Source organism: Oryzias latipes, chromosome 22 (genome assembly GCF_053564925.1).
Source record: "Oryzias latipes strain Hd-rR chromosome 22, Olatipes_Hd-rR_3.1".
Lineage (NCBI taxonomy): Eukaryota > Metazoa > Chordata > Actinopteri > Beloniformes > Adrianichthyidae > Oryzias > Oryzias latipes.
This window is the reverse complement of record NC_136258.1, coordinates 15175452-15188659: the sequence shown is the minus strand read 5'-3', so window position 1 is coordinate 15188659 and position 13208 is coordinate 15175452. Positions and strand designations below refer to the sequence as shown.

General features: G+C 40.4%; 1 protein-coding gene across 1 annotated transcript; it reads left to right on the top strand.

Moving 5' to 3' along the window:
• Nucleotides 1–10073: 10073 nt before the first annotated feature.
• On the top strand, nt 10074–12695 carry mycla (MYCL proto-oncogene, bHLH transcription factor a). The gene is made up of 3 exons (XM_004082370.5): nt 10074–10385; nt 10690–11204; nt 11562–12695. The coding sequence occupies exons 2-3, from the start codon at nt 10718–10720 to the stop codon at nt 12134–12136; spliced, it is 1062 nt and encodes a 353-aa protein (XP_004082418.1). The 5' UTR covers nt 10074–10385; nt 10690–10717; the 3' UTR covers nt 12137–12695.
• Nucleotides 12696–13208: the final 513 nt, after the last annotated feature.

Here is a 13208-nt window from a genome sequence, read left to right as displayed (position 1 = left end):
AGAACAGTGGAAGATGAAATGAGATCAGGTGTATTTTATAGCCGTCTGTGGGGAAAGTTAAATCCCCAAATTCTGGCTTTTTAATAAAATCTGAGAGATCAAATTAATTTGGCGGCAGATCCCTACGGTGCAGAGGCGTGCAGATTTCACATTGGGGTAAACGATGGAGTAGGATCTAAGGAAATGCGAGAGAGTGGAAATTTGGAGGAAATATGAATTATGGGAAGGGACAAGCTTATGGATGGCTTTAAAGAGGAATATAAGGCTTTTGTACTCCAAGCAGTTGTCTGAATGTTGTGCCCAAAACAGTTCTACATGTGCAGGCTGATAAAAAAACACACAGAGATTAGGAGTTGCTGGTGTGATAAAAGAACCTTTTCTTCATTCCTTTACAGGAGATGTTTGCAGAGCTGCAGCAAGACGGAGTGTGTATACAAATGATAAGGAAGGGGACCATGAGTAAGATGCAAACAGTGGTGTAACGTTTATTGTTCTTGCCTTAAAGCAAGAAACCCTTGGTGCAAATCCGGGCTAGGTCTTCTCTGTGCAGTTTCTCCTTGTGCATATGTGGGTTTTGTCTGGGTAGTGCAGTTTTCTCCCACAGTCCAAAAAACATGCTTCATAGGTTAATTCATGATTCTTAACTGCAACAGACTGGCTACCTGTCCAGGGTGTACCCCATCTTTACCCAACAGTAGCCAGGACACGCTCCAGCAACCTGAAAAAGGATTTAACAGGAAGAGAAAATGGATGGATGGGAACAGTGAGGAAAAAAGAAGCCGCCTGTTTTGTATTTTGAGAGTTATTCACACTTTTGCTTTTCACCAAATATATCTTTGGGTCAGCCTTTATCTGACAAGCTAAATATTTACTGGTTTCAATACATCATGTACTGTATGTACACGTGCAAACATGTCTATTTATGATGAAAAGTAATTTGATGGCATTATTTACATGTATGTGTGTGGTTGTGAAGTGGAGGAAAAAAGTATTTGATCCCTTGTTAATTTTGTAGGATGATCCACCAGAAAGTGACCGTCTGTCATCCTAATGGTCTGTTCATCTGAACAGTGAGAGATAGAAAATTGCAAAGTAAACAAGAAATTGACTTTAACCCATAAGAACCCATTTTTCCTGAAAAATTTAAATACTGTAAGACGCCACAAACCAAGTGTACCACTAAACACATTTCTGATATTTTTCTGTTACACTGATGTCACCAGGCTACAAGGTGGCGAAGTGGTTATCGCTCTTGCCTCACAGCCCAGCTGGGGGACCTGAAACAGAGCACCAATGGGGGACCTTTCTGGGTGGAGTTTGCATGTTCATCCCGTGCATGTTTTCTCCAGGGATCCGGCTTCCTCCCACCGTCCAAAAACATGCTTCATAGGTTAATTGGTGACTCTAAATTATCCCTAGTTGTGAATGTGAGTGTGCATGGGTGTGTGATTGTGGCCCTGCGACAGACTGGCGAGGTGTCCAGGATCTCCCTTGCCTTCGTCCGCAAGTGGCCGGGATAGGCTCCAGCAGTTCTGTGACCCCGAAAGTCATAAAACGGATTAAAAGATGAATGAATGACTGAACATAAAGATGTACATGTATATATATATAGATATCCTCTTTATATATTTATGCATTGCTTGAAATAAACCAGTTTCCAAAAATAGTGGGATTTGTCAGGTATTGCTGAATAATTGGCAAGAGATTCAGAATGCTGCAGCTCACCTTATACCTCATGCTCTACATGTTTCGTTTTTCTTTTAGGACCTGATCAAGGCTGGATTTTTTGTAACATGGGTGACTCTATGTCTGAATAAACAGATTTACAGGAGCAGTGAGGTCGGTCAGGCAGATGCTCCTGGTTTTCCTAAAGAGCCAAAAAAATAAATAAAATAAAAACGAAACTTCCTTGTTAAAGACCCATCCACATTATTTGGCTTTCTGCTAGTTACTGAGCTTGAACACTTTACTTGTTCTTTAAAAAATATATTAATGATTATTGTGGTAAAATAAATGTAATTCTGTTTAACCCTTTTTTTTTCATTTTCTTGATTCTTGAAGTTGAGTCATGGCATCTGGATTTATCATCACTCAGAGGAAGAAGATTTTAAGGCCAACTCGACTTCAAGAGGTCACCTTTTTTTGGGGGGGGAGGGGGTGTTGAATTAGTATTTAATCTGTAGTTTTTATTATAATTTTGAATAGTGCTTTTATTTTTTTCTAGAGAACATCAAAGAAGAGAGCCATGTGAGACAGATTGGATGCCGGAAATGGAGGCAGATAGTGATGACTCCTGCAGGAAGAAAGTTGACAAATGTAACGTTTATGTACTTCTTACTTCAAGACTCACTTTGATCCATTGTTATCTGAACAGTCTTTAAGATTGTAACAGTTTGTTTAATTATTTGACAATCTGTCAATGTTCAGGGCTGTTCCCAGCACAGATCCTTCTTTCTTGATCACTTTGTGCTTTTTTTTTGAGTCACTGAGTCTGACTATGTTACTGTCCCATAAAAATTGGTGTTTTCTGATTCTAATCTGTAAAGAAATGACCATTGTACTCTTAATACCCCAAAACCTACTTTCTTTTGTCACATTTCCAGTGAAGATATCTGTTGTTCAGTATATTTTCGATCCTTACCCAGAATGGAAATTCCTGCGTTTCCCGCCTTTTAGATGGAAGGAAATCATCTTTTTATTCTTGTTTCCACACTAAGCAAAAAAAAAAAACCTTGCTCTGTCCATGATAACCAAAATAAAATCGGATATCGTAGAGATATAAACAATTCAATTGAGCCAAAAAATGAGTAAAAAGAACATTAGAATAAAGAAAAAAGGAATAGTTGTATATTTGATACCGTTTTTATTTAATTGCAACAACACAAACAACTATTGCTACTCATTCTTTTCTCAATGGAATTTTATCGTGACTCATTTATCCAGAATGGTTCCATATGGTACTGAACAAAAAGGTTGCAACAAAGAAGGGAAACATAAGTTTGACTTTACTGGTAATGAGCAATAAGATACTTGATTACGTGATTGATTTATTTTTAAGAAATCTTTCGGTGCAGAAATACAATTATTATAGTACGTTTTATGTCCAGACAGAGTTTCAGATCAGATTTAAAACATTTTATCTCTTTTTCTAAAGTGAAGCTAAATGAAGAACATTGAGCAATTTATGAAAAGCTATATTTAGATTTATTGCCGATAACCTCTAAATTGCTAAAAGATCTACACGGATCTGTAGAAAATAGCTGACCTCATCTCTAATATAACATGTCTTAAATATAAGACATTGTCAACAAAGTATTTAAAAAAATAATTAGAATAATGGCTTTCAAACTTTCTTGGTATGAAACCCATTTAGAGAAGACCGTTTTTTATTGTCCACAAGGTGGCAGTACAGAGTTCTTTCTGTGGTTAAACATACTATATTGGTAAAGTTGTGCTATTTTCATTTCTTTGTAGATGTCACAACAAATGATTATTTTTAAACATCAACTTATTGTTTTAATATAAAAATAAAAAGCCTCTACTATTTAGTCTGGAAGGACAGACTAATTACTTTTTTTCTGCCCAACTGTTTGTTAAAATACGTTTAATTAGATTTAAAATGCACTATTACTACAACTACAAATCTTACCTTTTATCATTTCTGTGGCTGATGAAGATGACTTTTCCCATTTTCTACTGGGACAGTAGTTTACCTAAATCCAACTGGTTTTTAATTGCCATTCTGTAAACCACTGACTGGAACAACAACATGGAAAATGTGGAGATTTATTCATTAAAAACCTTGAGCGTTTTCTTAGACTAAATTAAAAAAATTAGCAGAGATTTAGTGTAGTTTGATAAGATCTGCATCGGTTCTGAAGTTTGTAGTTTGTGAAATGTCTAGACTGAGGATCAGCGGTTAGATTTCCTCCACACAGATGCTAGAGAAAAATGACAGGAGGAAAAATGAGGAAAATAAGCTGGAGTTTGGTTCTTGCGCCATCTACTGGATAGGGATTTCACAATGCAGAGAAATGGGGACTTTGACTTAAGACACACTAATCTGCCTCAAGACCAGACTTGACTTTGGTCTTCAGGTTTGGGATTTATGTACAACATCCCTGTATTTATTCTTAGTTTTTTATCTTCAAGACATTACTGCAGAACTCAAAATATAAAGTTCTCCTTTGAATTAGGAAAACAGACATACCAACTGCCTGTAGTTGTGTCTCCATGAATTGTTCAACAGTAGTTCAATGACATTTTGTGATCATAACTATGTGTTTTTTTTAACTGTAGCTTTTAAGGCGTTAGACGTGGAGCTGCAAAACAGAACTTTAGGTAATCTTTGCCTCAGGGTCAGTTAACTTGTCCCTCTCATTTATGACTGTTTTCAGCACAATTTTGGTTCCTATTTGTTCCAACTGAATTGATTCATAGATTACTCAAAACTTCTCTGCATTTTAATACAAACTCTCTGACCAAAAGAATGATGATTCTGTGAAAATTTGGTGAAAATTTAATGTAACCAAGAATAAAAAATAGTTTTCCACATTTCACACGAAATTGAGTCAAAATTATCGTTGAAGCCAACACGGACATAGCTGTGTGTGAAGCAAAAGGCCACCTTTATTTAAAAAAAACATATACAGCTAACTGAAAGGAAAGATTTGGGTTGGTTTTGCAGTTTAGATGCTTCTGCATCCTGCAGGTTTGTAACAAAATAGTTTAGGGACTTTTCTTACAGAGACAAGGCCGTTCCCCTGTGCACGCATGGGTTTTCTCTGGGCACTCTTGCTTCCTCCTGTGGTCTAAAAATATGCTTCATAGGTTGGCTTGATGTATTTATTCAGGTTATGTCTCCAAACTGTCCCTTGGTGTACATGTGAGTGAGTGTGTGACTCTGTAACAGAATGGCAACCTGTTCAGGGTGCACCCTGCCTTTGCCCAACAGTAGCTGGGTAGGCTCCAGCAGACACTCCCAATACAAAAAATGAACACAAATATGATGGTGGATAACAGGGAGAAAGCTAGAGTGCCCAGAGTAAACTCACAGGGAGAACATGTAAACCCAACAATGAAGGGTCCCATGCAGGATTTGAATAGAGCCTTCTTACTATGAGGCAAAAAGGCTAACCACTACACCACCATACAGCCAGCAAATGTAAGTTTTGAAAAACCATGACCTTCTCCTTGTAAAATTACGACTTTTAATATCGTAAAATGTTACGTTTTTATTTTAATTGATTGCTTAAATTTATTCCCTTACCTTTTTTTTTACTTTTTAATCTTAATTTTACAACTTTATATTTGTAAATTTGGACTTTTTTCTCACGATTTTGCAAATTTATTCCCATAAGAAGCAATAGTTTATTTTATAGTTGGCCTGATCATAGTAATTTGGTACCTATTACTTTTACTAAATAACACAATTAACTCATTAATTTGTCAATTTACTTTAACCCTTTTTTTTTACTGTCACCTGAATTATTTTTATCAAGCCAACACTAGGTGGCAGCACATGTCTGAACATCCTAGAGGCAATGCAGGTCGTTTGTTTTGTTATCACTTACAATAAAAAAAGAAGAAAAAAAACACCCTCACACACAAAATAAATTCCTCTAAAAGTGTACCATAGTTATCTGTGTTTTAAGCCGCTGTTTCCTCTATAAACTTTGCTCAACCTTTGCTCGATTTTAGCCCAACCTCTGCTCTATTTAGGGCAAGCTGCTGTTTTCATTACCTATTAACTTGATATCGCTGAGGTCATCTGAGGAAGTCAGCCTGCAGCAGTCTGGCAGTTTTTTTTAGTGCAGTCATGCTTGACTGAGAAGATGAACAAGTGACATAAACAGCAAAAGTGTGATGTAATGCTTACTAGGACAGATGGAGATCTTCTGCCTATCAATGCAGAAAGCAGATTGAACTGCTGATGGCTGCAGATATGGATGGAATTGAATGTTTTGTTTGTTTCAGGATTTTATTGATTATTCTGACTGTTTGGTTCCGTGCATTCTAGCCTGTTTCAGTGGCTCTCATCTGGGAGGAGGGCATCACGGGCCGGGGTCAGGGGTTGCTCTGGAGGTCGTGGGGAATAGGAGGACACCCTCATTGAAGACGTTTTCTGCAGTGGGCTGAAGCGGGGGTTACAAATTACACAAGGACTATGAGGTAGAGCCAAAGCTCTCCCACTCCACACATATGCTAATTTAACCACAAAGAAGAATGGGGTACTTGAAGTTAAGCTGGGAAATAACTTGGGGTGTCTGCTTTTGTTGATGTTAAGCATTGTTACCCCCATTGTTACCCCATGAAAATCTAAATGTCTTAAGGGAGGAGAAAAAGAGAAAGAAACTGGGTTTTGGAGACGCATCTGAAAATAATGCAACCAACTTTTTTTCCTTTCTTCTCTTTTGTGGCAGGATAAGATAGTCCCAACATAGCAGGCTAAGGGTTGGCTTCCAGTGTAATTACAGGATGTGAAGTTCCAGCATTCAAAGGCTGGGATCTCTGCTTTGCAGGAATTTTTTTTAGTTTTCTCAAGGATGAACTCTCAAGATGAGTTCATTTGAAAAAAATGAGAAAACGCTTCATTTTTTCCATCAAAGTATAAATGTGTGAACTTAAACTGAACTGACAAGGTCAACGTGTATGATGACATTCATTTTACAAAGCTGTTACCTTACAAGGAAAACGTGATGATTTTTTGAAAATACAGTTGTAACTAAAATAAAGTCACACGTACAGAGACGTCAAGCAGATTGGACGGACGGACGGACGGACGGACGGACGGACGGACGGACGGACGGACGGACGGACAGACAGACAGACAGACAGACAGATAAAATTCAGACCAAAAGTTTGGACACACCATGCTTCACGGTGGGAACCAGGTATGTAGAGTCCATCCGTTCACCTTTTTCAGTCGCACAAAGACACGGTGGTTGGAACCAAAAATCTCCAATTTGGACTCATCAGACCAAAAGCACAGATTTCCACCGGTCCAATGTTCATCCCTTTTGTTCTTCAGCCCAAACAAGTCTCTTCTGCTTGTTGCCTTTCTTTAGCAGTGGTTTCCTAGCAGATATTGCACCACGAAGGCCTGATTCACACTGTCTCCTTTTAACAATTGTTGTAGAGATGTGTCTGCTGCTAGAACTCTGTGTGCCATTGACCTGCTCTCTAATCTGAGCTGCTCTTGACCTGCCATTTCTGAGGCTGGTGACTTGGATGAACTTATCCTCCACAGCAGAGGTGACTCTTGATCTTTCTTTCCTGGGGCAGTCTGCATGTGAGCCAGTTTCTTTGTAGCGCTTGATGGTTTTTGTGACTGCACTTGGGGACACTTTCAAAGTTTTCCCAATTTTTCAGACTGACTGACCTTCATTTCTTAAAGTAATGATTGCCATTGTTTTTCTGTACTTAGCTGCTTTTTTCTTGCCATGATTCAAATTCTAACAGTTTATTCAGTAGGACTATCAGCTGTGTTTCCACCTGACTTCTGCACAACACAACTGATGGTCCCAACCCCATTTATAAGGCAAAAAAATCCCACTCATTAAACCTGACAGGGCACACCTGTGAAGTGAAAAACATTTCAGGTGATTACTGCTTTGCACACATTCAAGAGAATGTGTGCAAAGCAGTAATCAAATCAAAAGGTGGCTACCATGAAGAACCTACAATATGACATATTTTCAGTTGTTTCACACTTTTTTTTATGTATCTAATTCCACATGTGCTAATTCACAGTTTTGATGCCCTTAGTGTGTCTCTACAACTTTCATAGTCATGAAAATAAAGAAAAACTCGTCGAATGAGAAGGTGTGTCAAACTTTTGGTTTGTACTGTATTTATAAGGTTCTGAAATGGTCATCTGCTGCAAATTGGTGCCAGAATTCTTTAAGAACTTTATTCAAAAGTCTTAATCTCAGTTTTTCTGGACATGTGTTTGACCCTCAATATGTTGCCAAGGGCAGATGTCCATCAATAATCCACATTTGTCATTTGACCTGAAACAGAAAAAGCTTTGTAGATTCGATTAATTACAGAAGCAGAAATGTGCGTGACAGACCAAACAGTTCAATACACATATGTTAGAAAGAGGTGCTGTATGATTTTGGCCTTCTGCTCTCTTCTAAGACGCTGCTGAGCTCCGAGCTTTTGCACGCCGTTGAGCATAAAGCAATCAATCTGAAGTCAACAGGCAAATCATGCCTGTCCTGACCTCATGACCTGCTTAAATGTATTTATTCTATTGCTATTAACACAATGAGACACCTACAACACGTTTGCTTTAGAGGCGTGATCTTTTTCAGGCTCGCAAACAAGATTTTAACCTCAAAATTCAAAAGCAAATAAGGCTGTTTGCTGGAGATGTTCACCTGATTCACTCACTAATGGAGAGGTTGGAGAACTTTCAGGGGCAGAAGCCTCACTTTTGTGCTCACTTATTTTGAAAAGAGGGTCAGTCAGAGTGGCGCACCCCTTTTAACAACTTGGAAATGGTCTGCAGCTTTCAAATGCCTCATTCTAAACAGCTCTAACCTGGTCTTTGTGTAGATGCAAAAATGGAAATGTGGAAGTCAAGCTGTTGAACGTTGGTTCTTTGTTCAACAAATTTACTCCTCTAACTCCAAATACATCATTTCAAGACAAGTCAAATCAGTACGATTTTACAGAAATTAGTATAAAAAACGTTGGTTTCATATTGTGCTCAGTTATCATAATTAAAAGCACCCCTTCATATTTGAAATGCCTTCCAAACACAAAGTTCCTCTAAATTTTACAATATTATTGAAAAGTAGGTTAATCTTGCAAGTAATCGTTGGTGTTGAGGCTGACGCGTGTCAGCTTTACGTCAGAGGGTCGCAGTCTGGTGTCACGATTCATGGGCAGAACAATGAAGACATCAGACATGACCAAGAACGACCCCTGACCTTTCTGACTCACATGAATGCTCCTGGGAGAACGAAATTCTGCATTATCTCTGGTTAATTATGGTAGTTGTGGAAGTCAAAACTTCAGGCATTCGAGATAAAATGTTCACATTTCTAGAGAAAATACATTTCTGCAGATACTGAGGAATAATATGCCTGCATAGATGTGTTTTTGTAACAGGAATCTGAGAGTTGACTTTCAGCAGTGGTGTAACAGTTGCTTCATAGCAGAAAGGGGTCAAACCTGCCGATCCACTGGGACTTTCCTGACTTCATGCTTGTTTTGTTGCTGTGTTATCTTGTTCTCAGGTTAAACGGATGCAGACCATCTCACATCCATTCTTCAGACATAATATCCCACCTCCTTGATCAGGACAAGATGAAAATCGGAGGAATGAATTGATGGACTTTTCCAAAGCCAAATGTCAAATCACATGCTGTTTCTGCAAATCAGAAAGAACATGGTTGCCTGTTCACACAAAAACAAGAACAAGTAAAAATATTTTAAAGTCAGGCTAAAACGACTAAAAATAAGGATATTATTCAGTCAATAATTCATGATGCCAAAGTAATTTTTTACAACTTTTACTTTGAAATTGGGTTGAAATTGATTAATTTTTAATTAATCAAACAGATCAAACAATACTAAAAAATCTGAAACAAAAGAGATATATATCTATAGATATATCAAACTAAAGACTATTAGTCATTTAAAAAATAAAAGGCAGAAGAGATAAATATCCAATTATTGATAAATTATTATTGATCACAAATAGCTATATTTGAGCTTAAATATACAATACATTGAAGCAATTAAATGTGACGTTAATGAAATATAGTGTAATTAATTGCTTAAAAGGGAGTAGGAGGAAGTTTACATGTATGTTGATGTTCCCACACATATTTTGCTTTACTTAACTATTTTACTTTTTTTCTTTTACATAGTTAAGCCCATAACATTTGGTGTTTTGTTTGAAAAACAACAAATTTTATGCTTTGATAAGATGTTTTGCATGTAATGATCATTTAAAAAGTCATTGTTATCATCTTTATCAAGGCTTTTCTTGGGCTGTTGGATCTGGGCGTGGCTAAGCTCCAGTAGAAATAAAGCGTCTTACCCGGATCTGCCGCTGCAGACCTTTGGCTCCTCCCCCCCTCTTTTATCTTCTTATAACAGGATATCAGACTGGCGCGAAAAGCGCAGAACGTGGCTGTTCATTGTGGGGCGGCTTCGGCGCTTGTAGTCTGCTTTCGCCGGGCTTTTGTCGCTTTTATTCACCGCCTGCAACCAAAATAAGTTTCGAAGTCATTTTGCTGTCAAAGCGGCCGGTTTGGAACGTTTACCCCCAGTTTGGAGGGCGTTTTTTTTGTTTTTTTAAATCTCTTTTTGGAGGCAGCGGAGTGACTCTTTAATGTCCTGAAAATTTCGGATCATAAAATTGAGCGGTGAGTGGTTTATTTACGATGTTTTTGATGCGGAAATAGTGAGGTTTTTGTGTGGCTTTGTGCTCCACTACACAAAGCATTTCAGGAAATGCGTTTTACGCACTTACTTTTAGGTCTTCTCCTTTTTCATTCCAGCCAATTTCATGAATTTAGTTGCAGCTGAGTGTCTGGTTTATGTAATACTTTTCTGTGCATCAACAATGCCAGCTTCCGGAGGATGGCATACATTTTTAATGTCTCCTATTTGTAGAAGGTGGCTAATCTTCCATGGATCTGACCCACTGATGTGTTTGCTCCCCTGCAGGACCGTCGTCTGAGTGGATTTAACAACAATGGAGTTTGATTGCTATCAGCCATATTTTTTCGACGATTTTGACACAGAGGAGGACTTTTACAAGTCGACTGCTCCGAGTGAGGACATATGGAAAAAGTTCGAGCTGCTTCCCACGCCTCCCATGTCTCCCACTAGGACTCTGCATCTCTCCCCCGGAGACAAACTGAACTGGCTGTCCAAAGTTCTGGGTCAGGACGAGGACTGCGAGGGTCACTGCCTTCCCGAGACCGGAGAGCTGTTCGGGAACCTGGACGCGCACATCATCCGAGACTGCATGTGGAGTAGTTTCTCCGCAAGCAAGCAGCTTGAGAAGGCGGCGGTGGTGGCCGTGCGCCCCGCCAAGGCGCAGTGCGCATCATCCCCAGCAGCCGCACAGGTCTCCGTCATCACCGAGTGCGTGGACCCCGCCTCGGTGCTCACCTTCCCCGCCAGCAGCTGCAGGAAGCCGGCGTCGTCTGGGTCCGAGTCGCGCTCCGACTCCTCTGGTAAGGGAATATCAGGGCGCCGCCCTGGATTTTTTTCCTCCTCCTGTTCACAATGGGGTATTTACAAAGCTGCTGTAGTGGGTGAAGGTCACAGAGGTCATCCGTGATGCCCCCTCCCTCCTCGTTCAAATAAAAGCCATGTGGAGAGTTTAAAAACCGCGCCCCTTTAGTTCAACCTGAGCTTCTTCTGCTGCAACAGCATCAGGGTGCGGCACAGGGAGGCGGGGTGACCTCATGGTTCCTGCTTCATCACATTGGTGATGTGAAATAAGCACTTCCTTCAGCGTTGCTCTTTAATCTAGTTGGCCAGATTACAGCGTTGCTGTATCTTCATGTACTGTTTTCTTCTGATCGCAGATGACGAAGAGGAAATTGATGTCGTCACTGTGGAGAGCAAGCAGAGCCGGGTCCGCCTGGTCAGGAAGCCGGTCACCATCCGGGTCCGGGCAGACCCCTGCCCCAAGCGCTTTCACATGTCGGTCCATCGGCAGCAGCACAACTACGCCGCCCCATCCCCGGACAGCGACCCTGAAGAGGGGGAGGAGGAGGAGGAAGAAGAAGAAGAAGAGGAGGAGGAGGAGGATTCTGAAGACGAGCCTCAAAGCAAACGTCAAAGGGACTCCCACCAGCAGCCGGAGCTGCAGTCCGACTCCCCCCAAAACTCTGACGTGGAGGACACAGACCGCAGGCGGAACCACAACTTCCTGGAGAGGAAGAGGAGGAATGACCTCCGATCTCGCTTCCTGGCCCTGCGGGATCAGATTCCTGGCCTGGAGCAAGCCAAGAGTCCGAAGGTGGTCATCCTGACCCAGGCGGCGGAATACCTCATGAAGCTGCACACCAGGGAGAAGCAGAAACTCCAAGAGAAGAAGCGCCTCAGATCCAGGCAGCAACAGCTTCTGCGCAGATTATCTGAACTCAAGCGCTCTTAGGGCTGCTGCCCTCCTCAAAAACTCCATATACTCAGCATACTCGACACTTTGGACACTCTGATCCTTTCATGGCGAACACGCCTGCTGTGTTTTGCTGTTGTGGTGGCAGCGGTGCCTGTGAATCTGCTGTGCAGCCCTGTGAACCTCAACGGGGAGGGGCAGGTCATCCTTTCAGCTTCTTCTTGCACATTTTTTAAGTTCTGAAAAGATGGGAGTTTAGACTGATATTTTAGAGCTAAGAGAATTATTTTGTTTACCTGTGTGATCGTGTGCGTTTGCAGCTTTCAGGGACATTAGGTTATCATTATACATCAGGTTTGCTTTGATGACTTTATGTACAAAAATGTAAATAATAGCCTATTCCTCCTGGTTAAAGGAGACGGCCATGAATTTAATGAGCCTTTGACCCGGGCCACTTCGCATCTATTTTGTTAAGAAATTATTTTTGAAAAATGACCAAAAACATGGAAAAGAATCACTGTTGTTTCTAAAATTCACAAGTCACTTTGTCTTTTGTTTGCTACCATCATTAAATTTTTATACCAGATTTGAACATAAACCTACTGTCTTATGTATTATGTAATCACAACTTTCCCCTGATTAGAAGTCTTGGAATGGGGGTGGGGGTTCAAACTGCTGTAAATGAGGACCGATCAGGAAAATGGGCACCTCTGCTGCAGCAGCAGCTGCTGCAGCCTGTCCTTCAGGTTTGTCCTTGAGGAGCTGGTGCTCACGCTGGATCCTCCTCTCTGCAGTGGCTGCTGCACACCGGCCACCTGAGGGGCTACAAATTAGGTCACACTTGTATAAATGCAACTCGTATCCGCAATTGAGTGGATCCAGTGCAGCTATGAAGAGTTGGACCACTACATGTTTAGAAATTTGATTCAGAAACTAATCTTCTTTTATCTATTTGTGTGCTATTTTCTTTCAGGAAAGGTGGATGTTTGGTGCACAGTAATGCAATCTGCTTCGGCTACATTAGCCACCAGATTTGGAATCTGAAAACATAAAAATGACAGTACTTGGAAAAATAAAAATACAAAAAATTTCTGCCCCGGTACATTTCTGT